This window comes from Myotis daubentonii, chromosome 3 (assembly GCF_963259705.1).
Source record: "Myotis daubentonii chromosome 3, mMyoDau2.1, whole genome shotgun sequence".
In the NCBI taxonomy this organism is placed as follows: domain Eukaryota; kingdom Metazoa; phylum Chordata; class Mammalia; order Chiroptera; family Vespertilionidae; genus Myotis; species Myotis daubentonii.
Window position 1 is genome coordinate 151964321 of NC_081842.1, and position 26775 is coordinate 151991095.

At 37.9% G+C, this 26775-nt stretch overlaps 1 protein-coding gene across 2 annotated transcripts; it reads left to right on the forward strand.

Annotated features, from left to right (window-relative positions):
* Window positions 1-2421: 2421 nt before the first annotated feature.
* LOC132230841 (guanylate-binding protein 4-like) lies at window positions 2422-25218 on the forward strand. 2 transcript variants are annotated; one of them, XM_059688927.1, is made up of 12 exons: window positions 2422-2630; window positions 5982-6109; window positions 12787-12896; window positions 13115-13311; window positions 14979-15224; window positions 16495-16775; window positions 18470-18682; window positions 20119-20221; window positions 20545-20735; window positions 21615-21675; window positions 23420-23496; window positions 24934-25218. In XM_059688927.1, exons 1-12 carry the CDS (start codon window positions 2441-2443, stop codon window positions 25042-25044), a joined length of 1908 nt encoding a protein of 635 aa, XP_059544910.1. In that variant the 5' UTR covers window positions 2422-2440; the 3' UTR covers window positions 25045-25218. The 2 variants fall into 2 exon arrangements, with proteins under 2 accessions (XP_059544910.1, XP_059544911.1); XM_059688928.1 differs by lacking the exons at window positions 23420-23496; window positions 24934-25218 and adding an exon at window positions 22332-22391.
* The last annotated feature ends 1557 nt before the right edge of the window (window positions 25219-26775 follow it).

Here is a 26775-nt window from a genome sequence, read left to right on the forward strand (position 1 = left end):
CTCAGCAACTCCATTTGGATCTGAGCGGCTGCCAGGCAGGAGAAGGCAGGTGCGCACAGTGTGTCCTGGATGCTCGCTTCCCTGGCACCCACCCAGGGCTGCAGGGAGGTCCCTACACGGGAGGGGGAGCGCATCGAGCCTCAACTGCAGAGAGGGGCTAAAGTCCTCCCGGGACCAAATCCTGACCCCCTCACAGAGCCAAAGCTACTGATACCTAAGAACTGAATCAGAATAACCTGTGATGATTGCTTAGAAGACAGGGTTGGGGTATTTTTATCCATCCTTTCAGATCTCTCCTGAACAGGAAACTTTGGAAACCTTGGATCATCGAACTCCATCTAATAGAACTATTTCATTCAAATTCTTTATTTGGAGTTAATAGCTTCTGGGCTTGGGTATCTCAGTACACTGGCATTTAAAAGTAATTTTTTTTGGTAAACACAACTATTCCTATTCAAAGATATTAAATATTCAGTCCAAGAAATAAACTCTGCAATTCCTCCTGCATATAACAAGGCAATAAAAGGCTCATGATTTACCACATAACTGCTCCCAATCACCTATTGAGAAGCAGAGAAATCGTACAGAGGAAGACTGTTAAACAAATTCATATTATTTAGGTACATTTTTATATCTTGGCAATTTGCAGCTTACTGAACATACTAGCACATTTCAACACATTGCCTAACTTGCTCATTGTTAAACACTACATTAATCCTGGAAAAGTCGGTTAGGCAGGAATTCTTGCTTTATCTATCACACAGATACAAAAATGGAGGCTCACAGAGGTAAGTTCCTTTTCCAAGGTCTCATTGACAGGAACGTGATTTGAAGCCTGGTTGCCATTCCAGAATCTGTGCTCCGACATCCCAGGACTGCTAGGGTTCTCCCACAGGACTCAATCCCCCCTCAGTGTCCTCCCTCCCAGCTGTTACTGCTGCTCCTGTCTTGCTGGAGTCCTACTCATGGGATGTGTCCTCCATGTGCTCACAACTAGATAAAGAGATGTCACTGTTCACCTTTGTTTAGAACTTAACCTCAATGCCCTCTTCTTTGTCAGCCCTTGTCGTTTGTTGATGATAGCCATTCTGACAGGTGTGAGATGGAACCACATTGTTGTTTAGGTTTGCATCTCTCAGATGAATTACTGACTTTGAGCATGTTTTCATATGTCTCATGGCCTTCTGTATGTCCTCTTTCAAAGTGTCTGCTTAGATCCTTTGCCTATTTTGACTGGATTGTTTATCTTCTTTTTGTTAAGTTGTATGAGTGAGATGGTTATTTTTAGTATTGTCATATTATGGAAGAACAAACTGAGGCACAGAAATTACTCTTTCCAATGCACAGAGCTAGGAGAGCATGGGAGCACATGAATGTTTGTTAGGATTGTCTTTGAGAAAGTGAAGGTACAGTTAAAGCACTTTACTTCCTGTCCCTCAATTGCATGAAACACCCACTGTGATGGAAACAGCAAAGTAGGTCCTCTCCCAAGTGTGGGGCTCTGGCAGCAATGGCCCACCCTAAAATGCCCTGGCTACAGCCTCTCTTCCCTGTCAGACAACGAACAAAAAATATTCTTTTACTCTAGTTTAAATAAATGAACTGCATTCATAACTGTCCCTGGGTCCTATAAAGGTCTGAAGTGTGGTGTTTTGAGAGGGAGCCTCATTCTTTGTCTTCTTCTTCCTCTCAAAGTTTCCCCTCCTCCAACTGCTACAGCTGCCAGGATTCACTACATTTGTCCTCCTCAAGGTCACAGAGCACATTTATTTCTCTTTTTCTGAGAGGCCTTTCCTGACCATCCTCTATATAAATTCAGCCCCTGTGCTCCCTATCTCAGTTTCTGCTTGTTTTCTCCTGAGCACTTTCCATCATCTAATATACATATACTATGCATGCTGCTTATTTGTGTTCTGTATTGTCTATCTCTTCCCACTAGAATAGAGCTCCATGAGGCAGGAATTGGTATCCATTTTGTTCACTACTTGATACTGAGCACTTACAAGAGTGCCTGGCACATGGTAGGTGCGCAGAAAACATATGCAGTTAACAGAAACCAACTCACTCTGGACTCTGGAACTCCACGTATCTTCTCTGGTCATGCCTCATCTCCTGCATATCCCATTCTGCCTCTACTTACCCCCAATATGTTAATGTTTCCAAAGCTCCATCATTAGTGTTTTGTTTTGCTCATTCTATTTCTTTTATGCATCACATGGGCAAGATTGTATTAAGGTTTATTTAGAGATCAATATGATAATATATATAAGGAATATATGACAGGCCTTGACACACTAGGCTAAATACTTATAGAAACATACAAAATGTGGGAGTCTGTTCTACACACAAAAAGCTGACAAGCATGTGACTTGTGTAACCATTAGATATGAATTCTGGATCTTGTGTTGTGCTGACTTGTTCCTCTGGGTTACAGCTCACCATGGCCTCTGGATACACCATGATGGACCCCATCTGTCTGGTGGAAAATCAGAATAATCAGCTGACAGTAAACCCAACAGCACTGGAGATTCTAGACAAGATGTCTCAGCCTGTGGTGGTGGTGGCCATCGCAGGTGTGTATCGGACAGGAAAATCCTACCTGATGAACCGCCTGGCAGGACAGAACCATGGTGAGTGTTGTTCTGGGGCGGGGCCATTTGCTTGGAGACAGTGGTAACACAGACTGATCATACCTCCTTCAGAGTCATCTTAAAAGGAACACCACTGCTTCCATTGAAAAAAAGTTTTAACTGTCACCACCAAATAGATATCTTAAACCCCATTGCTCCACAAAACCTCACTCTTTGAGCCAGTAACAAGGGGTTCCCCACTCTATCCAAAGATCTACCCATTGTTCTTGATACCACACTTGATCTTAGCCAAAAGGCCTAGAAGCAATTACCCATTGTTCTTGAACCCGTCCACTCTTTCTGTTGTGGAGCTCAGCTCCAGCAATTATTTCCTTCTTTTCCCTCATCACTTTTGTCCTAAACTTCAGGGCCTTTTAACTAGAACACAAATATTATTCAACATGTCCTGTTTTTAAAAAGGGATGGGATGAACAACAGACAAAACTATGCTAGTATTCTACATATCCCATAGCTCAATGGGACTACCGTCCATTTTTTTGCTTTATTTCTGAGTAAAACTTTCCTAAATTATACCCTTTTTTCTTTATCTAGTCCTTTCAATATGTGAACTATAACACAGAAGAGTGCACAAAACATACACATATAAAAAGTTAAAAAATATAAAGTGATCATCTATGTAATCACTGTCCATATCAATAAACAAAACATCACCGGCACCCAAAAGCCCTAGGTATACCCTGTGACACCTCACTAGAGCTCACCAATGTTTCGATTTTCATGCTGCATGCTTTCACTCTGCCTTTTAAAAATGGTTTTACAAGCTGTGTATGCATTTGTAAGAATAGCTTAAATATTATAAAATGGGTAATCCATTCAGGTATTCTTTGGAGTCTTGCTTCTTTTGCTCAACAAAAAGTTTACATTTTACCAAGTTTGTCATATGTATCTGTAATTTATTTATTTTATAGTATGCTATTGTGAGAAGATATCATCACTTATTTATCCATTTGTTGTTGATGAACAATGGTTTTGTTTCTAGCTTTTTACTTTTATGAATGATGCTGACATGAATCTTCTTGTTCATATATCCTGGTGCACATGTACGCAAACTACCTTGTGTGACAGACCCAGAAGTAAAATTGCTGGGTCATGTTGTCAGCCTTTCTAGATACTCTCAAAAAGCTTTTCAAACTTTATATGCAATGCATATGTTTATTAGCAGTAATTGAGAATTCTCCACATCCTCATGAAACTTGGTAAAAGAATTAAAATTTGATGATGTGATGACTGAACAGGTGCATATATTTGCTTCATTACAAATAAGTTTGAGCATCCCTTCACATATTAATTTTCTCTTCATTTTCTATTTCCTGAGGTAATTTTTCTTTCCCCTTGGGTTGCCTTTTTTTGTTCTTACTGATTTTTAAAGCAATCTGCCCATGTCCTGTAACTCATTTCTCTCTGTGAAGACCATACACATTTCTATTTTAAATATCTTCCTCTGTGTCTCATCAGCTCAGCATCATTAGGTTAAACCTCAGTACACTGAACTGCAATGATTAATAGCAACATCTTTCATTGTCCTCTCACTGTGTCTCTTTCTGTTTCTCTCATTCTCTTCCTTTCCTCCCTTTCTCCATTTCTCATTTTTGCTTCACAATCTTTCCCATTTGTTTCCAACAAAACATTTTTTTCTTCATCTTTCCTGTAGAGAAATTCTAGACCACTTATCAGGGGAGAACATGATTCCTTGCCTATCTTAAATTAATTAAAAGCTCTTTTTTGAGACCCCTAAGGGAGAGATATCAGTTAAATTTTACTCAAGATAACATCAGGTGGTAACGAGGTTATGTTTCATTGCTGAGAAAGCCCCCAAGCCTCAAAATATTTTAACACACTTAAGTATAGTCAATAATATTGTAATAATTATGTACTGTGCCAGCTGGGTCTTTGAAATATCAGTAGGAACTCATTGCGAAGTATGTGATTGCCTAACCACTATGCTGTACAACTAAAACTAACAAAAAATAATCTAATAAACAACAAAACCTGAATTGTGATTCTACCACCCAACAGGAAAAGACAAAAAAAGATTCGTGCCCAATCAAGGTCCAGGAGGAATACCAGGTCACTACAATGTCTCCTTGTTGCTAACTTTCTTGAGGGTTTTTAACTTATAACTGAGAATGATGATCTCCAATTACACTTACCTTTTCTCCCTGGGGGCACTGGGAGTTCAGATTATTCTGTATTAATTAACAAAAAATCAAATCCTATCAAGATGTAGAAGAATGCAGACCATTTCCGGCTTTATACCCTCTCTGTAGAGACCTCAGTGGATTGCTGAGAAAGTCCCAAGCCTCAAAATTGAGTGGCTGGAGCCAAGCTGAACTAACCTCCCCTACAGATTCCATCATTTCTATTTCTAGTCCCCACTGAAGGAAACATTGGCCTATGGTGGGTGTTAAAAATGTTAAACTGTTGGACAAGATATATCACACAGGTTCTTGGATATAACCCTCGCATGCTCCCCACCTATAGTTTTAAGACTTTTAAAATAGGAGCAACCACATTTCACAGGTATTTTTTTGCCTTCACTTCCATTATAATCCCACCTGAGGCAGGGGAAAAACAAACAAACAAATAAACAACAACAACAAAAAACCCTCATCATTTCATTGCAAAGAGAGAATAAATGAGAAAAATACAGGAAGAAAAGGGAAGGAAAAAATCTAACAAAGCTGATTATCAGTCCACATCCTGGCAGGACACACAAGAACCTCTCAAAGGCTAACTTATGAGTGTTTGTTCATTAGAGGGATACATATAAGGTCATAAGCAGGTCACAGAAAACTAATAGGAGATGAGGAAGCACCCAGAGGGTGGCAATAGTAATGGCCAGGGAATTGTAGTCACTCCTATAGCCTGAACAGCCAAGCAGAAAGGGAAAACAGAATGTGACAAAGACCATTACTTTTGGGTGGAGTGAAATGAAAGGGTTGTGACCCACTATCAGAAGCACTGGGACAGGGTGGTTCACTAGTCTCATGCTGGCACCTCCCACTGGTAGAACTCCACCAGAATCTGAAGGATAAGGGAGCTCTTCAGTGTGAAAAAAAAACAAAAACAAAAAACTATAAAGATCAATAGGGGTTACAGTAATTCTGAAATGTGACATAGCCTGAGCCATAGTATGGAGTGAATAGGAAACACAGAGTGTTTCCTGAGAAGGTCTTTAACATGGATAAAGGTTGGATAGGCTGTCTTTGCTGAAACTGAAACAATCTTCCTCCCAGCCTGGCACTCACATTCTGATAACTTTAACCAATGTAACCTATGGGCAGCCTGGACTATCTGCTGTTACTCTATATGCTTTCTCTAACTTTGCAGGTTTTCCCCTGGGCTCCACAGTGCGGTCTGAAACCAAGGGCATCTGGATGTGGTGTGTACCTCACCCCTCCAAGCCCAACCACACTCTGGTCCTTCTGGATACTGAGGGCCTGGGCGATGTGGAAAAGGTAAGGCAAAGAGTCTTCTTTGATCTTGATGATCCACTTACATTTTAATTTGCCACCTTAATTCAACTTTTATGATCTATCTCTATAAACTACAAATCCAATTAAGAATAATGAGCTTAAATTTTGTTTCCTTGAATTTACTTTCTTGGAAACTCAATACTTTCCTTATTAGATATATATCTTCTTATTTTTACACTTGGTTGAAAGTTACAAGATAACAAATACTTAGTGAGCATCTAAATTCTAAGGTTTTGTGTTAATTAGTACAAATATGCATGATTGAGGAAAAGTCCCAGAGCCTAGTTGGGAGATATGAAATAAGCAGTGTTATCAGTACAGGATACCAGGTATACAAGGATTGGCATATTTAAGCAATCTTCAGGATAAGAAAAATATCCTGGAGGGAGCTCTAATTATGGAAGAAGGCACTCTAGTAGTTAAGGTGCCTGCGGTTGATGGTCTTGAAGGTAGGAAACATAAAAATGGGGTTTTATTAAAATAACATCCTATCCTATATAATAAAAGGCTAATATGCAAATTGACCGAACTGCAGCACCACCAGTCCCTATGATGCCTACTGACCACCAGGGGGCAGATGCTCAATTCAGGAGCTTCCCCCTGGTGGTCAGTGCCCTCCCACAGTGGGAGTCCCGCTCAGCCAGAAGCCCTGAGCTGGGCTCATGGCTGGTGAGCACAGCAGAGGTGGCAGGAGCCTCTCCCACCCCCTTGAGAGCGCAAAGGATGTCCGACTGCTGGCTTAAGCCCATGGGATGGGCCTAAGCCATCAGTCAGACATCCCTGACTGCTCCCGGACTGCAAGAGGGCTCAGGCCGGGCTGAGGAACACCCTGAGTGCACGAATGTCATGCACATGGCTTCTAGTATTTAAATAATCTCCAAAAACACTGCAGCTACACCATACATGTTGATAAAGGTTTTAGTCCAAGTTACTGGGTTTTAGAGATGAATCCCTCCCTGACTTCTATAAATTCATGAGCTAAACCCACCAAAAGCATTATAAATGCAATAATTTCAGGTATTTTGTCTTTACTGTATTAGTTGCAGTCAATCTTGTGTCCTTATTTGTATCAGCCAGAGTCTGAAGTGAAAGTAGGAGTGGTGGATCTTTGGCTTCCATTACCCAAAAAGGAGTAGGGGCAAGAATTTACATATTCTGAATTTTAATATTAATTTTTCATTGAATTTATTGGGTTGACACTGGTTAACAAATTTATATAGGTTTCAGGTGCACAATTCTACAGGACATTATCTGTACACTATATTGTATTTACCACCCAAAGTCAAGTCTCTATCCATCACATTTATCCCTCCTATTCTCTCCCCCAACTTCTCCCACTCCTCCCTAGCAATCACCACACTGTTGCCCTGAACATGAAATCTTTCTTTTTTTTTCTTTTTTCTCAATGCCTCCAAATTCACCCCCCATAGATAGAGAGTTGTCAGCCTGCTCTCTATCTATGAGTCTGCCTCTATGTTGCTTGTTGGTTCATTACGTTCATTAGATTTCACACATGAGTAAAATCATACTATACTTTTCTTTCTCTGACTTGTTTATTTCACTTAGCATAATTCAGGTTTAAAGTACTCAATTGTCACCTCAGTATAAGCCCAAGATAGTCTACTAATTGCTAACAGCTTATAGTTTACATAAACCATCTTCTTTTTAGCTAATTACATTTGTAAAGGAGCCAAAATGTAACTGTCAACTGATAGCAGAAGTACTTGCTGTCCTTACAACTCTAGTGTCTTTAGCAGTACCCAATTCTATTGCATAGTCACTCATGATTTACCCTGAGTGTGTTATGTTCAGCCTCATCATTTATTCCTACCTCACACATAACCACTGCTTTAATCAAATAAATAACATTTAGTACCTTTGTATTAACACACTCTCTGATAATTCTGATTGGCTTCTGTAGATCCTTCCACCAGCATGATCTTTTTTACTCCAGAATCCCACATTCTGTCCACTCTTTAAAGCAAAGCCCTACTATTTTCAACTAATGGGATTGTACCTCATTCAGACATAATCCCTTCTTGCCCTGAAATCACAAAGTAATTTTTCTGGGTTTTGTATTCCCATTTGCTTTTTTTTTTTTTTTTTTTAAACCTGGACTGTTTAATTAGATACATAACACTTTTTTTTCTTCATAATCACAGTTGATCACAGTTGAAGATACATTTTAAATCCTAAATATGATGCCAGAAATACAGCTTTGGGAAAAAATAATTTCTTTGTGAAAACCTTTATAGATATAATTTATAAGTTTTTTTAATTATTATTATAAAATACCTTTTAAACATGAGTTTCTTTAATCTCATGTACTTTTTTATTGATTAAGGTACTATATATGTATCCCTATCCCCCCTTTACTCCACCCACTCCCCAGTCATGCCCTCACCCTCCTTGGTGTCTGTGTCCATTGGTTAGGCTTATATGCATGCATACAAGTCCTTTGGTTGATCTCTGTCCCTTACCTCCACCCTCCCCTACTTTCCCTCTGAAGTTTGACTGTCTGATCGATGCTTCTCTGTCTCTGGATCTGTTTTTGTTCATCAGTTTATGTTGTTCATTATATTCCACTAATGAGTGAGATCATGTGATATTTATCTTTCTCTGACTGGCTTATTTCATTTAGCATAATGCTCTCCAGTTCCATCCATGTTATTGCAAATGGTAAGAATTCCTTCTTTTTTACCACAGCATAGTAATTCATTGTGTAGATATATCACAGGTTTTTAATCCACTCATCTGCTGATGGGCACTTAGGCTGTTTCCAAATCTTAGCTATGGTAAATTGTGCTGCTATAAACATAGGAGTGCATATATCCTTTCTGATTGGTGGTCCTAGTGTCTTGGGATATATTCCTAGAAGTGGGATCACTGGGTCAAATGGGAGTTCCATTTTTAGCTTTTTAAGGAAACTTGATACTGTTCTCCACAATGGCTGCACCAGTCTGCATTACCACCAGCAGTGCACGAAGGTTATTTTCTGCGCATCCTCACCAGTGCTTGTCCTTTGTTGATTTGTTGATGATAGCCATTCTGACAGGTGTGAGATGGTACCTCATTGTCATTTTGATTTGCATCTCTCGGATGATTAGTGACTCTGAGCATGTTTTCATATGTCTCTTGGCCTTCCTTATGTCTTCTTTCAAAAACGATCTATTTAGGTCCTTTGCCCATTTTATTTTATTTTGTTAATTTGTATGAGTTCCCTGTAAATGTTGGAGATTAAACTTTTATTGGTGATAACATTGGCAAATATTTTCTCCCATGCAATGGGCTTTCCTGTTTGGTTAATGGTTTATTTTGCTGTGAAAAAGCTTTTTATTTTGATGTAGTCCCATTTGTTTATTTTCTCTTTAGTTTCCATTGCCCTAGGAGCTGTATCAGTGAAGAAATTGCTTAGGCAAATGTCTGAGATTTTGCTGCCTGTGGATTCCTCTACTATTTTTATGGTTTCCTGTCTTATGTTTAAGTCCTTTATCCATTTTGAGTTTATTTTTGTGTATGGTGTAAGTTGATGGTCTAGTTTCATTTTTTTGTATCTATCTGTCCAATTTTCCCAACACCATTTATTGAAGAGACTGTCTTGACTTCATTGTATGCTCTTGCTTCCTTTGTCAAATATTAATTGAGCATAGTGGTTTGGGTAGATTTCTGGGTTCTCTAATCTCTTCCATTGATCTATATGTCTGTTCTTGTGCCAGTATCAGGCAGTTTTGAGAATAGTGGCTTTGTAATACAGCTTGATATCTGGTATTGAAATCCCTCCTACTTTGTTGTTTGTTCTCAGGATTGTTGCAGCTATTCAGGGTCTTTTTTTATTCCAGATGAATTTTTGGAGAGTTCATTCTAGGTCTGTGAAAAACTCTGTTGGTATTTTATTGGGGAGTGCATTGAATGTATAGATTGCTTTGGGTAGTATGGACATTTTAATTATGTTGAATCTACCAATCCATGAACACGGTATGTTCTTCCATCTGTTTATGTCTTCCTGTTTCTTTTTTCAGTGTCCTGTAGTTTTCTGAGTACAGGTCTTTTACCTCCTCAGTTAAGTTTATTCCTAGATATCTTAATTTTTTTGGTGCGATGGTAAATGGGATTGTTTTTTTAGTCTCAATTTCTGTATGTTCACTATTGGTGTATATAAATGCCACAGATTTCTGGGTGTTAATTTTGTATCCTGCTACATTGCCAAATTCATTCATTAAGCCTAATAATTTTTTGATGGAGTCTTTAGGGTTTTCTATGTACAGCATTATGTCATCTGTGAATAATGACAGTTTTATGTCTTCTTTTTCAATTTGGATGCCTTTTATTTCTTCTTCTTGTCTACTTGCTATGGCTCGGACTTCCAGAACTGTGTCCAACAGGAATGGTGAAAGTGGGCATCCTTGTCTCGTTCCTGTTCTTAAGTGGCATGGTTTTAGTTTTAGTCCATTGAGTATTATGTTGGCTGTAGGTTTGTCATACAAGGCTTTTATTATGTTGAGGAATGAAACCTTTATTCCCATTTTTCTGAGGGTTTTTTTTTTTTATCAATAAAGGGTGTTGGATTTTGTCAAATGCTTTTTCTGCATCAATTGATATGATTATGTCATTTTTTGTCTCTCAATTTGTTTATGTGGTGTATCACACTTATTGATTTGTGGATATTGTACCATCCTTGCATCTGTGGGGTAAATCCTACTTGGTCATGGTGTAATTTCTGATGTAATGCTGGATCCAATTTGATAAATTTTGTTGGGGATTTTGGCATCTATGTTCATGAAGGATATTGTCCTGTAATTCTCTTTCATTGTGTTGTCTTTATCTGGTTTTGGTATTAGGGTAATGCTGGCTTCATAGAATGAGCTTGGAAGTGAATTTTTTGGAATAGTCTGAGGAATATAGATTTTAGTTCTTTCTTAATTGTTTGGTAATACTCCCCTGTGAAGCTGTCTGGCCATGGGCTTTTGTTTGCTGGAAGCTTTTTGATGACTGCTTCAATTTCTTCCATAGTTATAAGCCTATTGAGATATTTAGATTCTTCCTGATTGAGTTTTGGAAGTTTGTATTTTTCTAGGAATATGTCCATTTCCTCCAGGTTGTCTAGTTTTTTGGAATAGATTTGTTCATAGTATTTTTTAACAATCCTTTTTATTTCTGTGGGGTCTGTTGTTATTTCACCTCTTTCATTTCTGATTATTTTTATTTGGGTTCTCTCTCTTTGCTTCTTGATGAGTCTGGCTAGAGGTTTAACAATCTTGTTTATCCTTTCAAAGCACCAGCTCTTGGTTTCATTGATCTTTTGTATTGTTATTTTGGTATCTATGTCATTTATTTCTGCTCTGATCTTTATGATCTCCTTGCATCTGCTCATTCTGAGCTTTTCTTGTTGCTCTCTTTCTAATTCTTAAAGTTGAAGAGTTAGGTGTGAACTACTACCATTTTTTTCTTGATTTTTTTTTTTTTAAATAGGTCCGTAGAGCTATAAACTTCCCTGTCAGGACTGTTCTCATTGTGTCCCATAGATTTTGAATTGTTGTGTTTTCATTGTCATTTGTTTCCAGAATGATTTTTATTTCTTCTTTGATCTCTTTGGTAGCCCAATCACTGTTGTATCACATTTACCTCTTATGTTATAGCATTGGCTTGTACTCTTGGTAAAGCTGATTGCCTTTCAGCTTTCAAGTGTTCGAATTTTTTCATTGTTTTTATTGTAGTTTATTTCTAATATTATGTCATTGTGGTCTGAGAAAATGCTTGATATGATTTAAATCTTCTTGAATTTGGAGAGACTTTGCCTGTGACCCAATATGTGGTCTATCTTTGAAAATGTACCATGTGCACTTGAGAAGAATGTATATTCTGTGGCTTTGGGGTGAAATGTTCTGAAGATGTCAATTAAATCCATCTGATCTAGCGAGTCATTTAGGATTGCTGTTTCTTTGCTGATTTTTTGTCTAGAGAATTTATCTAGTGATGTCAGTGGGGTATTAAAGTCCCCTGCTATGATTGTGTTGTTGTTGATCTCTTCCTTGATATCTTCCAGGGTTTTTTTAAAATATATATTTGGGTGCTCCTGCATCGTGTGTATATATGTTTATCAGGGTTACATCCTCTTGTTGTATCCCATTGGCCTTTTATGTTATAACATTGGCTTGCACTCCTGACAGAGCTAATCACCTTGGATGCATTTACATGTTACCATGTATATTTGTGCCTCCAGGAAATCGTCTCTGAATAGAGATTGCCCTATGAAACTTTATATCCCCAAAACTAAATGCAGTGTCTGGCATTTTTTAGATGCACAATGAGAAGCTGGTGAATTTAATTGACTTGCATTTGTGTCACTAATAAGTTCATGGTCAAGAGAAAGTTGCAAATAAATCTTACCCACTTCTCATTGCATACTTCTATGTTCTTGAGACTCTTTTAAATGTTTTACACACATTTACAATGTCATTCACTCCTCTTAATTGCCAAGAAAGATGGGCCATGAGAGGTGTCAATGTGAATACCCAAAATGAGGTTTGAATTTACCACTATCTTCACAGTTTATGTTATTTGTCCTACTGTTCAGTTTTAGTAGAGCTGGCATAGTGCATTAACAACTGAACAGGAGAATGAACTGTAGACACCTAAGTCCACTTCTGTGCATTTTCTAGGGGGACTCAAAAAATGACTCATGGATCTTTGCCCTGGCCGTGCTTCTGAGCAGCATGTTTGTCTACAACAGCATGAACCACATCAACCACCAGACCCTGGAGCAGCTGCAGTATCCTTCCAGGAAATGAACTACCATGTGACATGGAGTCCATGGGAATGTAACTGAGACTATTTTGTTATTGTTTTCATTCTTTTTTCCTCATGTCAATAATCATGGTTGAGGAGAACGGGACACTGGGTGAATGGGACTGTTCATAAAAATTATTTTTGGATAAGATCTGGAAATTTTGGCAGGAAACATTTCTCATTCCTTAGCTAAGATCTCAGCTATGTGACTGAACTAACAAAGCTAATCAGGGCCAAATCCTCCCCCAGCTCTGGTGAAGTAGGTGACTCATCCGAGTTTGCGAGTTTCTTTCCAGACTTTGTTTGGGTTGTACGAGATTTCTCGATGGAGCTGAAGTTAGATGGATGCACCATCACGGAAGATGAGTACTTGGAGTATGCCTTGAAGTTGGTTCCAGGTATCAGAGGATGGTCTGGGTGGTGGAGGTATAACATTTGACTCTTAGTTTAGAACTCACATTATATTTCTGACCAGAGTACTATAATATAAAGTTGTATATGGCAATCTCTGACCTCCAGAAATGACTTGCTAGGGTGTAAATACACATGGCAACATGTAAATGCCTCCAAGTGAAACCCAATGTAGGCTATGATACCCTATGATACAATGCTTAAGGTCCGTTTTTATTTTTTATTGTTTTGAGGCCTATGTTAATGGTGATATTAACATGACAGGTTGGGTATGGTTTCAATTGTTAGTAATACTGAAAAAAGTCAAGTGACTAGAATTTAAACTGGCTGAGGAAATGAAATAGCCAACATTGTATCAAAGATTTTAGGAAAATTGACACCATGAAAATTTGAGGATAGCAACCAGTGATAAGATGTCCTAGGGTGCCCTGACCGGTTTGGCTCAGTGGATTTTTGTGTCGGGCCTTGGACTGAAAGGTCCCGGGTTCAATTCTGATTGAGGGCATGTACCTTGGTTGCGGGCTCGATCCCCACTAGGGGGCATGCAAGAGGCAGCTGATTGATGTTTCTCTCTTATCGATGTTTCTTACATTCTATCCCTCTCCTTTCCTCTCTGTAAAAAGTCAAAAAAAAAAAAAAAAAAAAAAGATGTCCTAGGGCTCAAATACTTGTGTTCTGATTAAATTTAGAGCTCCTCTGCTTCTATTTGGAGAAAAATGCCATCACTATGGAAGACAGGGGTCAAACAGATATCAAATGACTCATTTTTAAAATATATTTCATGTCTATTTTAATAGCCCCCCAAATTAACATATTCTTCTAGTAAGACTGTCAAATCATTCATTATCCCTCTCTTATAACATCACTCTCTTCATTCTATAGGCTATTATCATGTGAACAGAATAAATTCATTACACAAAATAGATTTAGCAGAGAGAAAAATGGGTACTTGGATGCATGTCAATTTTTGCTTATTTAATATTTTATTTATTTATTCAAGAATCATTTCTTGAACAACTGATACATGCCCAGAATTACTCAGTGTGACATTGTCATGTCCAATATAATCTGATATAGAGAACAGGTGAGGTCTTAGGTGACATTTTATTAAGCTTATATATTTATATTGTCTGTATTTGTTACTTTGATTTTTAGAAGTTGTTCTTTACTGTTCTGACTATTGTTTGTCCTGGCAATATCATAAATTGCTATATATCTACCAGGAAATATATGACTCTGACTTTAGAACTCACATTATATTTCTGACATGAGGACTATAATGTCAAAAGTATTTCTGACAATTTGGGGGATTAATCTATCATTCAAAAATATCTAAAGAATAGTCAAAACTTTGGACACCATGGAAAGTCTAAAGGAAACAATCATAAGTTTCTTCAGATGGGATGAATGCCTCCATGCCTCCTGTTCTTCCTTAGAAGTATTTCTTTTATTCCTGGCTTTGCACAAAAAATAAAAATAAATCTGTTTGGAGGAGATTAGCATTGTGTTCATTTTCATGATTTAATAGAAGGATATATGAAAGCACCAGAGAAACAATGATCCAAAGACCCCTAGAAATGTATGTCCTTTCCTGAAGACTGTCTCACCAATCACTGCTCTTTTTTTATTTTTATGTGTCTTTTTTTTCCTACAGGCGAGAATCCCCAAATCCAGCATTCCAGCATGCCTAAAGAGTATATCAAGAAGTTCTTTCCCAAGCGAAAGTGCTTTGTTTTTGATAGGCCTACCAATGACAAAAACTTGTTACAACATATGGAGGGGATGTCAGAAAACCAACTAGAGTGCAGTTTCCAGGTTCAATCTAAAAATTTCTGTAACTATATCTTCACAGCTGCAAAAACCAAGATTCTCAGAGAAGGAATCATTGTCACTGGAAATCGTGAGTCTCCTTTGTTACAGCATGTCCTTCTGCATTTTACTTCATGTGATGAAGCTGTGACTGTACTCAGGGTTTGTCAGTAGTTCTGTTTCCTGCTCTATGGGATATGGAAAGGCAGAGATTCAGGCCACACATAGATATACATGTTTTTCATTAAAGTTTCCCTATCTGAGGGATTATTGAAGCTTAATGTATTTCATGAAACTAATACACGAATGACATAAGCACAAGCTGCTGTTAAGGACAGGAATCTGCATGATGATGACAAGACCAATGAGATGAGTGTATCTTGGCAAGGACACAGAAGATATTTTTTTGAATTTACACCATTTAGAAAAAATATGCAGTAGAACATAAGCCACTGAAAGTTTATTAGAGCTTGAGAAGAAGATTTAGCTATAGTCTTGTGTATAGGGCTAGATTCATAAATATAAACCATTAGAGCATACCTACAGTGTCCTGGGCTGAGATGTACCCATGCTTGATTTAATATTTTAGTCACCATCCTGAAATGTTTGATGATTTTTTATATGGGCGCAAGTTTTCATTGGAAATTTTGCTTACAAAATTACCTACTTTGCCTATCTGTAAAATAAACTGTTTTAAAATGTATTTTTATTGGTAAATGGTTCCAGGAAACTCCTGAATATATTAGTTGAAATCATTAAGTTTAAATTATTATGAGTTGAATTTGAGAACCATAAAAGAGAGAGTGTATAGGAGATACAATGATGTTATTACAAGGAAGTGGATTTATCCTATATAATAAAAGACTAATATGCAAATCGACCAAACTGCAGAAGGACCTGTCACTATGATGCACACTGACCACCAGGAAGCAGAACCTCAAAGCAGAAGCTGCCCCCTAGTGGTCAGTGAGCTCCCACAGAGGGAGTACTGCTTAGCCAGAAGCCAGACTCATGGCTGGTGAGCACAGCGGAGGTGGCGGGAGGCTCTCCTGCCTCCATGGCAGCACTAAAGAGCAGGGAGCCAAGCAGTAAGGAGCAGCAAGCAGGTGGGCAGTAAGGAGCGAGAGGTCCCTAACTGTGAGAGAGCACATGCCAGGCTGAGGCTCCCCCCTCTAGTATAGTATATAAAGGATGAGGAGACAAGAATGAGGACAAGGAGGAAAATGGGAAGGAAAGGAAAAGGGAGAAAACAGAAAGCTTCATTTCAATAAAATTGTTATTTTTAGAATACCGATCTCTAAGGCTTGTGGAACAGTGAGTAAGAACTTCCTGCCATTCCTCAAATATCATGTCTCATTCAGGGCTCGGGACCTTGGCAAAGACCTATGTGGATACCATCAACAGTGGAGCAGTGCCTTGTTTGGAAAATGCAGTGATAACTCTTGCTGAGCGTGAGAATTCAGCAGCCATGCAGAAGGCAGCTGACCACTACAGCCAGCAGATGGCCCAGAGAGTGAGCTTTCCGACAGACACTCTGCAGGAACTGCTTGATCTGCATGCGGATTGTGAAAAGGAAGCCATTGCAATCTTCATGGTGAACTCCTTCAAGGATGACAGCCAGGTGTTCCAAAAGAAGCTTGAGGTAATAGGTCTTAGCATATATCCTTCCTAATTCCTGTTCTTGTAGATTGATGCCTATAAGTCCTCTTTTCTACACATAGTTCATATGTTTCTCATTTTAAAATTTTGGATTCATGTGAGTGTCTGGGCTCTATAGACTACTATTCATCATTTTTCTGAATAATTGGTTCGTTATTTCCATTATGGCAAAGCAAACTAACATGTGCTTATTAACAGTTTACAGAAATACTCAAGTTATTATGTCAAAATTCTTCAGGTGAGTTCCTAACACAAGCTGAAAACAAGAGCTGAAAACAAGATTCAGATGTTGTATACCTGAAACTAATAAAATATCATTAGGAGGGTCATGGGGACTCCTCCCCATCTTCAAGACAGCAATGGTGAATTGTATCCTGGTCTTGTTTCTAATATATTTGACTGACTTTCCGCTACCAACTAGAGAAAACTGCTTTTAAAGGATCATGTGTTTTTATAATTTATTTTTTAAAAAATATATTTTATTGATTTTTTACAGAGAAGAAGAGAGAGGGATAGAGAGTTAGAAACATGGATGAGAGAGCAACATTGATCAGCTGGCTTCTGCACACCTCCTACTGGGGATGTGCCCGCAACCAAGGTGCATGCCCTTGACTGGAATCAAACCCGGGACCTTTCAGTACACAGGCCGATGCTCTATCGACTGAGCCAAACCGGTTAGGGCAAAAGGCTCATGTGTTTAGATATGCCCACTTGAGTAATCTCCATTTCTTAAAGTTAGCCAGTGCCATATAAAAAATCTAATCTGATATCAATATTTAGCATATGCACAGGCCTAGAGACTGTCATGTGTGAATGCCAGGAGAGAGAATTCTTGAGGACAACATAATTCTGCCTAATAAAAACACCTTCACCTTGTTTTTGAGCCTGTCATTGACCATCCTATGAGTTACAAAACTCTCACTTCAATACAGAAGAAAATCAATAAAATTATAATTTTTCAAGTATAGCAAAACATTTCTTTCCCTATATTTCTGATCAATCAACCCCTCATTAAAATAATTCATTAGGACTTCAAAACTCTGTTCACTGAACACTTACGTCATTAGTGGACACTTGGTCTACTGTGTATATATGTTTATCCATAGCAATCCAAATTTGCAGAGGAAAGTCTACTTCCAGTCATATTGTACTTTCCATTGCTTATTGCTGATGGATGGACCACTATTAATTTTATGACTGATAAAGGAACCATGATATTACTTGATTGCATATTTGATATTTGCTAACAGAGTGGAATTTAAAAGTTCCCATCAAAGAAAAAACAATGTTTATGTCTATGTAAGGTGACGACAATAATTAGACATTGTGGTGACCATTTTTCCATGGATACAAATATCGAACCATTACATTGTACACCTGAAGCCAATATAATGTAATATCTCAATTGAAAAAATAAAGGAACCCTGGACTTCATGTCTACCAACACCATCATTTCACAAATGTTGAGCCTGAACCCAAGAGAATTAAGGAACTTTCCACAGATTGCACAACGAATTGGTCTAAACTGTGACTAAAATGAGCTTCTTGAGAATGGTCTATGGTTCCATTAATCAGTCTAACTTGATGCCATCAAACTGCTTCTTCCAAGAGGATCACACTTGGCTCTTCCCTTCTAACAGCCTCTTTCCTTTGTATTTCTCCACATTTCTGTGGCAGGGCATCATACAGAAAAAGAAGGAAAATCTCTTGCTGAAGAATGAAGAGGAATCTCTCAAATATTGCCAGGCTCAACTTACACAGCTTTCAGAACCGCTGATGGAAGGCATTTCGAAAGGAACTTTCTCTGTACCTGGAGGGTACATTCTCTACTCAGAGGAAATGAACAAGGTTGAACAGTCCTATGAATTGGTGCCCAGGAAAGGAGTGAAGGTGAGGAATAAAATGAGGGGGAAGACTAACCAATAGGGTCAGAAAGTTTTTGTGGGTTCTTTTGAAAATCTAAGACAATAGGACCATTGGTGAAGACATAGCAAAGCATAGCGATATCTGTACATTTTTACCTTTTACATCTACAATTAGTTAAATACTCTTAAATAAGCCAGAATTTTCCCCCTAATTATAGGATTTATTATCAGGAATGTAGATGAAAGAGAACATGTCTTTCATTTAAGAAACAATGCAATAGTTTATCATGCTGTATAAGGGATACATAATTAAAGAAACAATGTTCTTGCCCATACCGGTTTGGCTCAGTGGATAAAGTGTCAGCCTGTGGACTGAAGGGTCCCAGGTTTGATTCCAGTCAAGGGCATGTACTTGGTTGCTGGCACATCCCCAGTTGGAAGTGTGCAGGAAGCAGCTGATGGATGTTTCTCTCTCATTGATGTTTCTAACTCTCTGTCCCTCTCCCTCTGTGGAAAGAAAGAAAGAAAGAAAGAAAGAAAGAAAGAAAGAAAGAAAGAAAGAAAGAAAGAAAGAAAGAAAGAAAGGAAGGAAGGAAGGAAGGAAGGAAGGAAGGAAGGAAGGAAGGAAGGAAGGAAGGAAGGAAGAAAGAAAGAAAGAAAGAAAGAAAGAAAGAAAGAAAGAAAGAAAGAAAGGAAGGAAGGAAGGAAGGAAGGAAGAAAAAAAGAAAGTTCTCAACAAGCTTATTATTTTACCTAAAAAGGAAATATAAATAGTCAATTGGATTGGTAGGATAATGATTATCATGTAAGTATAAACTACTAGTGATGATGATAATGATGGAATGATGGTGATGGTTGATCTATATTGAGCACACACTTCCTAAACCAAGTATTTTTTAGGTTGATCATTTAAATTGATTATCATTTTAATCTTTAAAATAATTTGACTTTAGGTACTAATGTCATCCATATAATACAGTTGAGAAATGAGATGCACTGAGAACCTCAGAAGTTACCTAAGAGCCTACAGCCAGCAAGTGGTAGAGCTGGTAGGAAAGGTCTGTGTACCTGGCACCCAGTCAAATCTCAAAAGGAAGTTTAGCACAGCTTATTGGAAGAGGAGGAAGAAGCTATAAGTTGAAGTATCAATAAGTAGTATCTGAGTAAAGAAAGGGAAGATGAGCATCCAGTCATAAGAGAAAGAATGTGCAGAGACTGCATACAATTGAGGTGGAGTGTTTGTAGAACTTCCATAAGTGGCATCATTAAGAGAAGACTGGGGTTGCCAAATAGGGTATTTTTTTCCCAACTAAAGATGTTGGATTTTTTAATTGTGGCCCTGGAAGGAAGGGCATCGCTGTTGGATCCTAAGAAAGATGATTAACATGCAGGATCAAATTTGTAGTTTTGTTGAACATTGACTTCCCCAGCAAGAAGAGTCTTTGCTCCTTGTTTCCTCAGGCAATGGAGGTCCTCCAGAACTTCAAGCAGTCACAGGTTGCAACAAAGGAATCCATCATGCAGATTGACAAGGCTCTCACTGCTGTGGAGAAGGCTCTAAAAGGTACAGGGGAGGGCTGTGATAATGGACAGCAGGGAAGTTCCTGCAGTGTCCCTCAAGAACAAGTCCTTCTTGAAACAAGGTGTTTTTGCAAAAAGAATTAGAACAACTTGGCTAAATCCAAAATTAACCAGGTGAGTTTTAATTGCTCTGTGAGGCAACCAGTGCCATTCCGTCATATTCTGAAACATGTTTTGCTGGTATTGTTAGTAAGAATATTCAGAGATTCCTCTCTGCCTTTAGAAAACCATTTTAGTCTTACCTTTGAAGGGTATAGCTAGGTATAACTGTTATTTTCTTCTCTCTGTAAAACCACTGTGGAACAGCTGAACAAGCCAAGACAGAGGAATTAGAAAGAAAACAGGAGTTGCTAACACAGACACTGAATGAAAAAGTGAAACAAATGGAGGCTCTAGAGAGAAGCTTTGAAGAAAACATTGCCCAGCTGAATGAGAAGATGAGAGAACAAAACACAAAGCTGAAAGATCAGGAAAAATTTCTGCAGCACATGCTGATGGTAAGTCTGGGTGGGATGTGGGCAAAACCTAAAGGACAGTCACCTACTTCCTCATGAAGGGAAGAACAAAACACTAAAGTCATAAAGTATAAAGTATATCTAAAGGCATATGATTCAGTGAAATGTCAAGTTAATGCTATCATTCTAAAGTGCCAAGTATTTAGGACTCAGCACCTTTTGTGGTATTAGGATGAGGTTTCAAATAACATGGCCCAGACTCATGATCTACTGTTTGTGGTGATTAGTGTCCTATTGTGCCCCAGGTGAATAGGACTTCAGTTCTTAGGATGTTTGGTATAACCATCAAAGAGACCTGACATAGAGCCATCTGGTCTCAAAGTATCAGATTGTATGTGATATGAAATATGGGATAATGAAAGCTCTAAAAGATGCTACATTGGTTTCCATATCAGCCTGCTCCATTCTACACATCCAGAGTAAATGCATTTTTTGTCCCCACCTCAAGTTTGATAGCTATATTTTCTAGAGAGTCAGCAGTTCCCATTAAACATAACGTGTATGGTCATCCTGCTTCAGTGGATTGAAGAACTAGAACTAAACCTCCATTCCTCCCAAAGAACAGCCTTAGGACTGAAACACATTCCTGGCATAGGTCTCAGGCCTCAGAAAGTTCTAATTCCTTCACATTCCCAGTGATTTCCCAATAAGGGACCTTAGGAAGGTATAAAACAAAGATACTCCTGCTACCAGATCTAGAGGTTTAGAAATATTGGGTGAAAAGCATCAAAGAGCTATTTGAATTTTACAATGATTGTTATGTGGATGATAAAATTATATTTAATTGAGTGCATGTATTACTGGGTTTTCCTGAAACCCATAGTCGTCATTTCTTAATTGTAACTTCCTCTGCATCACTAGGCAGAAGAGATACAGAAGAAATACAAAGAGAAAAAGGAAGAGATGAAAAAAGCGACTGAAGGTGAGAACAGCTGAAAACACTCCAGATATCAAAATAATAAATTGTAGTTCAAAATTAAGAACTCTGCTCTTTGTAAAAAATCAGAATTTTCATTCTTTTAGTGAAAAGAGAAGTCACAGATTGGAAGTAACTATTCGCAAATCACACATTGGATAAAGTTTTTGTATCCAAGATATTTAAAGAACTCTTAAAACTCAACAAATATCTCACTAACTGGAAAAGCAAATATCCCAAGTAAAGGGAAAATATGCTATAATTTAAACAGATATGTCATCAAAAATATACTTGGATGGCAATAAGCACAGTAAACAACATCATTAGTTAGTAAAACATCATTACTTATTAGAAAAGTGGATATTCTAGCCACAATGAGATACCACTTAATGCACCTACTAGAATGGCTACAATTAAAAAGATGAAACATCTCAGGTGTTGGTGGGGATGTGGAGCAACTGGAACCTTTATACACTGCTGGTGGAAATGTAAAATGGTAAATCACTGGGGGGAAAGTTGTCAGTTTCTTTAAAAGTTAAACAAATACCTACCATGCAGTTTAATCATTTTGTTTCTACATCTATTCCCAAGAAAAATGAAAGTTTGTGCATACGATAGCTTTATTGGTAATAGCCAATAACTGAAACAATGTCCATCCACAGGTGAATGATGAACAAATTTTAACATACGCATACAAGCGAATACTACTGAACAATAAAAAGGAATAAACTATCAATACATATAAGAATGTTAGATGAATCTGAAAATAAATATGTTGAGTGAAAGAAGACAGAGAAAAAATGTCTACATACTGCATGATCCTTTAATGTAAAATTCCAGAAAATGCAAGCAATTCTATAGTGACAGAAAGCTGGGCAGTGGTCTGTGGTGGGGATGAGGGTTTATGTTCAGTAGGGAAGAGTTTCCTAAGGGCATGTGAAGATGTAGATGTTTCTGAGTGATGTGCATGCTCATTACTTAATTTTGATAGTGGTTTAACAGGTGAGTACATGTATGATAGGTAGATCAAAACTTATGTGACAGTATATTGCATTATTTTTATACCCCAATAAAGCTTTTCCAAAAAACAAAAACAAAAACAAACAAAAACAAGCCCTATAATTGTTAATGTGAGCCATATCAGTGTTACAGAAAAAACGGAGAATTACCAAGCAATACTCTGAGAGTTTGGAGTTACACTTTATTCACCCTGGTGGGCTTAGGGAAATGAATCCAAATTCTAAGAAAAGCTACAAGCAGAACTTCCCTTTTTATGGCAGAGCCAGACCTTTGTGTACTTGCCGGCGGCCTTGAAAAGTACACAGTTCTATCCAATTAAAAAATGCACCTGGCATGGCATTGGGTGTATCTAGTCTCTGGCCTACAAGGTCAGACAGCTAAGTTTATCTCCCCCATTATTCAAGAAGGCTAGAAAGCAAACTTATTTTTTCAGAATAAGAGGCCATCCAAAGAATAGCAGGGAATTCCAAACAGTAGTTTTACAGAATAGGGGTTTGCCTTCACATCAGTGCAACTGAAATCAAAGAATAACAAGTGTAGTTCATAGTTCTAGGGGATTTTTAACTGTTATTTACACTTAAAATTACTCAGTTTTGCTTACTCAGTTCAAAAATTCTCAAAAGAAGTTTTCTCTATAAAATAACAATAATACAAAAAAGATGGGTTGAAAGGCAAAATGAGATTATAATAATTTAATCCTCATGTTTCTCCGCTTATTTTTCTTCCTCAGAATCTATAAGAGAAATGATCGAGGAAATGCAAAAGAAAAATGAGCAGATGAAGGGAGAGATATACAAGATTTATGAGGTAAAAATAAAGCAATTGATTGAGAAGATGGAGATGGAGAAAGCCCAGTTCATGGCAGAGCAAGAGAGGATTCTAAATCTTAAACTTTAGGCATTCAACTCTGTCATCGCCATTTTATTTTCCACTGCACGTAATAAAAAATGTGCTTAGAAGTTAGATCGTTATGTAAGATTAAGAATTTTTCTAGCCCAAACACTAGTAGACACTTCATTCTCATACTGCTTCTACCTGTGACCATCTCTGGTTACTAAAGGGTATTACTCGCAGGATAAAATCTCATGGGATCCTTTATTATTAAATCACTAATAAGCAGAAGCTATTCACTGCCAGGCACTGTGCAATGGCTTTACAATCAATCTGTTATCAAATCCTTATGTTAAGTTGTAGGTACTATGATATTCTCTTTTTCAAATGAGGAAATTGTAATTTCATGAAGGATAAGAAATGTTTCAGAATCCTGCCTTGTGGAAGAGTAGCTGGTCTGTCTATTCTACTCAGTAAAGTTCAAGTTGATTCTCTTTCTGCCAGACCTGTATAACTTTATCTCTGCAGGAACCCTAATGGGAAGGAGGAAGACTCAATGACCATATACACTATTAATCATGTAATTATATGCCCACGCTGCCTGTATCATCCTGTTCTCCAGGCTCTACTCCAAGTAATTGTTGTGTCCAGATGTCCACCCAGAAATACAGTGTGGACTGGCACAGGCCCTGGTCTCCTCAAATTTTTAATGTTACCTTGCCTCTATGTTCTCAGCCTGTGGGTCGTGACCCCTTTGGGGGTCGAACGACCCTTTCACAGGGGTCGCCTAAATACATCCTGCATATCAGATATTCACATTATGATTCATAACAGTAGCAAAATTACAGTTATTAAGTAGCAACGAGAATAATTTTATGGTTGGGGGTCACCACAACATGAGGAACTGTATTAAAGGATCGCGGCATTAGGAAGGTTGAGAACCATTGCTCTAAGTTTTGGAGAGTTGTACTAAGTTCCCTCATCAAACATCTGCCATGATTCTGAATCATGTAGTAACTTTCACAATGCAATTCACTCATCTTTCTCACCTTCTTAGACAAATATTTGAGAGGCCACACTACCTAGATCAGAGTTGAAGGAAAAAATGATATAATTTCCAGGAAGAGTGTGGTTCATGTGGGTGAAGAGGGCCAAGAATATGATTCTGGGTCACTAAAAGTTTAGAAACTACAAGAGAACAACATTTCTGTAGCTAAATAGAACTCAGAAATATTAATGAAAAAAGGACACTCTGGAGAGAGTGAAATATTAGAAATTGAGAAGTGCACTTAGTTCACAAATAAGTTTCAAAAACTCATGAAGGATTAACATAGGTATTGAAAAGGGAAATAATTTGGCAAATGTGGGAAATGTTTTACATTGTGTGAATTCAGTCTTAATTTTTTCTCTCAGATAAAATTACAGTCTCTCCAGAAGAAATACAAGGAAGATATCGAGGAACTTCAATTTGAAGTAAAATATATGGAGAGGAAAATAGAAGGAAACAAATGTACCATACTCTAAAAATGCTAGGAACATCACTTCCTAACCAGCTCCCTCCCTCCACAGGAAACTACTTGATTGAGCAACTTCTGAATGTCACTCAGTTGCCACTAAACTAAAATTAGAATCATGATGTTTGTAATTTTGTTGAACCAAAAAAACTGCAAAGATGAAATAAACTACAAATACAATGTTTCCCTACAGAGTGATTTAATTCCTGCTGAATATAGTAATAATGATTAGTATGATCCTTACATGAATTCTTCATGGTTACTGAGTCTAGAGACACATTAAATTATATAATGAGATGCATTTTACAATGAGGAGATTATCAGGTGGGTTCTGTTCAGGGTATACTTGCTTTCCCTCACATACTTCACCCTTCTAGACATCCTAAGCCCCTTGCTATTGCTCAAGGGTTTGCTTTGGTTTGGGGATAGGATTGGAGTGTTGTGAATTTAAGGCAAAGCTGATGGAAGTGAACAAAGCCATGGAACACTCTGATCATCATTCCTGCCAAGTAGTCTCTGGCTCATGGGCTGCCTGCAAATCAGGGAGACCTGGGACAATTGACTGCAAGGTGCAGACAGAGTACAGTTCTTGGTTGGGTGGTGGCTAATGGTCTGTGGGCACAGATGGGACTCTGGGATACTGGTAGAAGAAGTACTTGCCTCTGTGCGAAATGGATTTATGTGTGGATGCTTCACCCTTCCTGTCTACAAAATTCTTCTGGGTAATTACTGTCCATCCACAGGCCACCCACCTCTCTGTCTTCTATTCTCATAGTCTCATTCTTCCCACAATTCAGAAAGTAAACTCTACAGTCATAGAAAGGGGAGTTTGAACTCAAACTTGAAAGCAATTTATTTATATTTCTCTGAGAACCATAACAATAATCCTGCAAAACTTAAACTAGACTCTATTGTTCTCTCAGCCTTTCTGCTTTTGTGTAGGAACAATATTTTGAGGGGAGAAAAATAATATTGACCTTCAACTCACATCATACGCAAACTAAATTTGAGATGAATCATAGTCTTAAATGTAAAGTGCATATTTAAAAGAAAGCATCTGGAAAAAAATAGATGAAATTTTTATAATCTTAGTGTGAAAGGGAACTCTCCTGCACTGATGATGAGACTGAAATTGATGTCACCATCATGAAAAACATTATGGAGATTATTACTATTAAAAATAAAAATAAAACTACCATATGATTCAGCAATTCCACTTCTGGGTATTTAGCCAAAAAAAAAAAAAAAAGAAAGAAAGAAAGAAAACACTAACTCAGAAAGATATATGTAGTCCTATATTCATTGTAGCATTATTTATAATAACCAGTATATAAAAACACTCTAAGGGTTCATTGACAACTGAATGGATAAAGAAAATGTGACATATACACTGAGTGGTCAGATTATTATGATCTCTAAACGCATATATATATGTGTATATATATGTATATATATGTACAGTATATAATACTCAGTCATAACAAAAAATGAAACTTTGCCATTTGCAACAGCATGGATGGACTTTGAGAGCATATGCTAAGTGAAATAAATCAGAACAGAGAAAGTCAAATACCATATGGTGTCATATGTGGACAAAAAAAAACCCACAAACCTGTTTATAAACAGAACTAGAGGCCCGGTGCACAAAATTTGTGCATGGAAGGGGGAAGGGGTATCCCTCAGCCTGGCCTGCGCCCTCTTGCAATCCAGGACCCCTTGGGTAGGGTCCCTAGGCCTTGCT

Excerpts from the sequence above, each read along its gene's own strand:
- LOC132230841 (XM_059688927.1), top strand. The coding sequence starts at position 2,441 with ATGGCCTCTGGATACACCATGATGGACCCCATCTGTCTGGTGGAAAAT. Across the intron at positions 20,222-20,544 it reads TGTGGAGAAGGCTCTAAAAG|CTGAACAAGCCAAGACAGAG; the intron begins GTACAGGGGAGG and ends ACTGTGGAACAG. Across the intron at positions 23,497-24,933 it reads AGATATACAAGATTTATGAG|ATAAAATTACAGTCTCTCCA; the intron begins GTAAAAATAAAG and ends TTTTTCTCTCAG.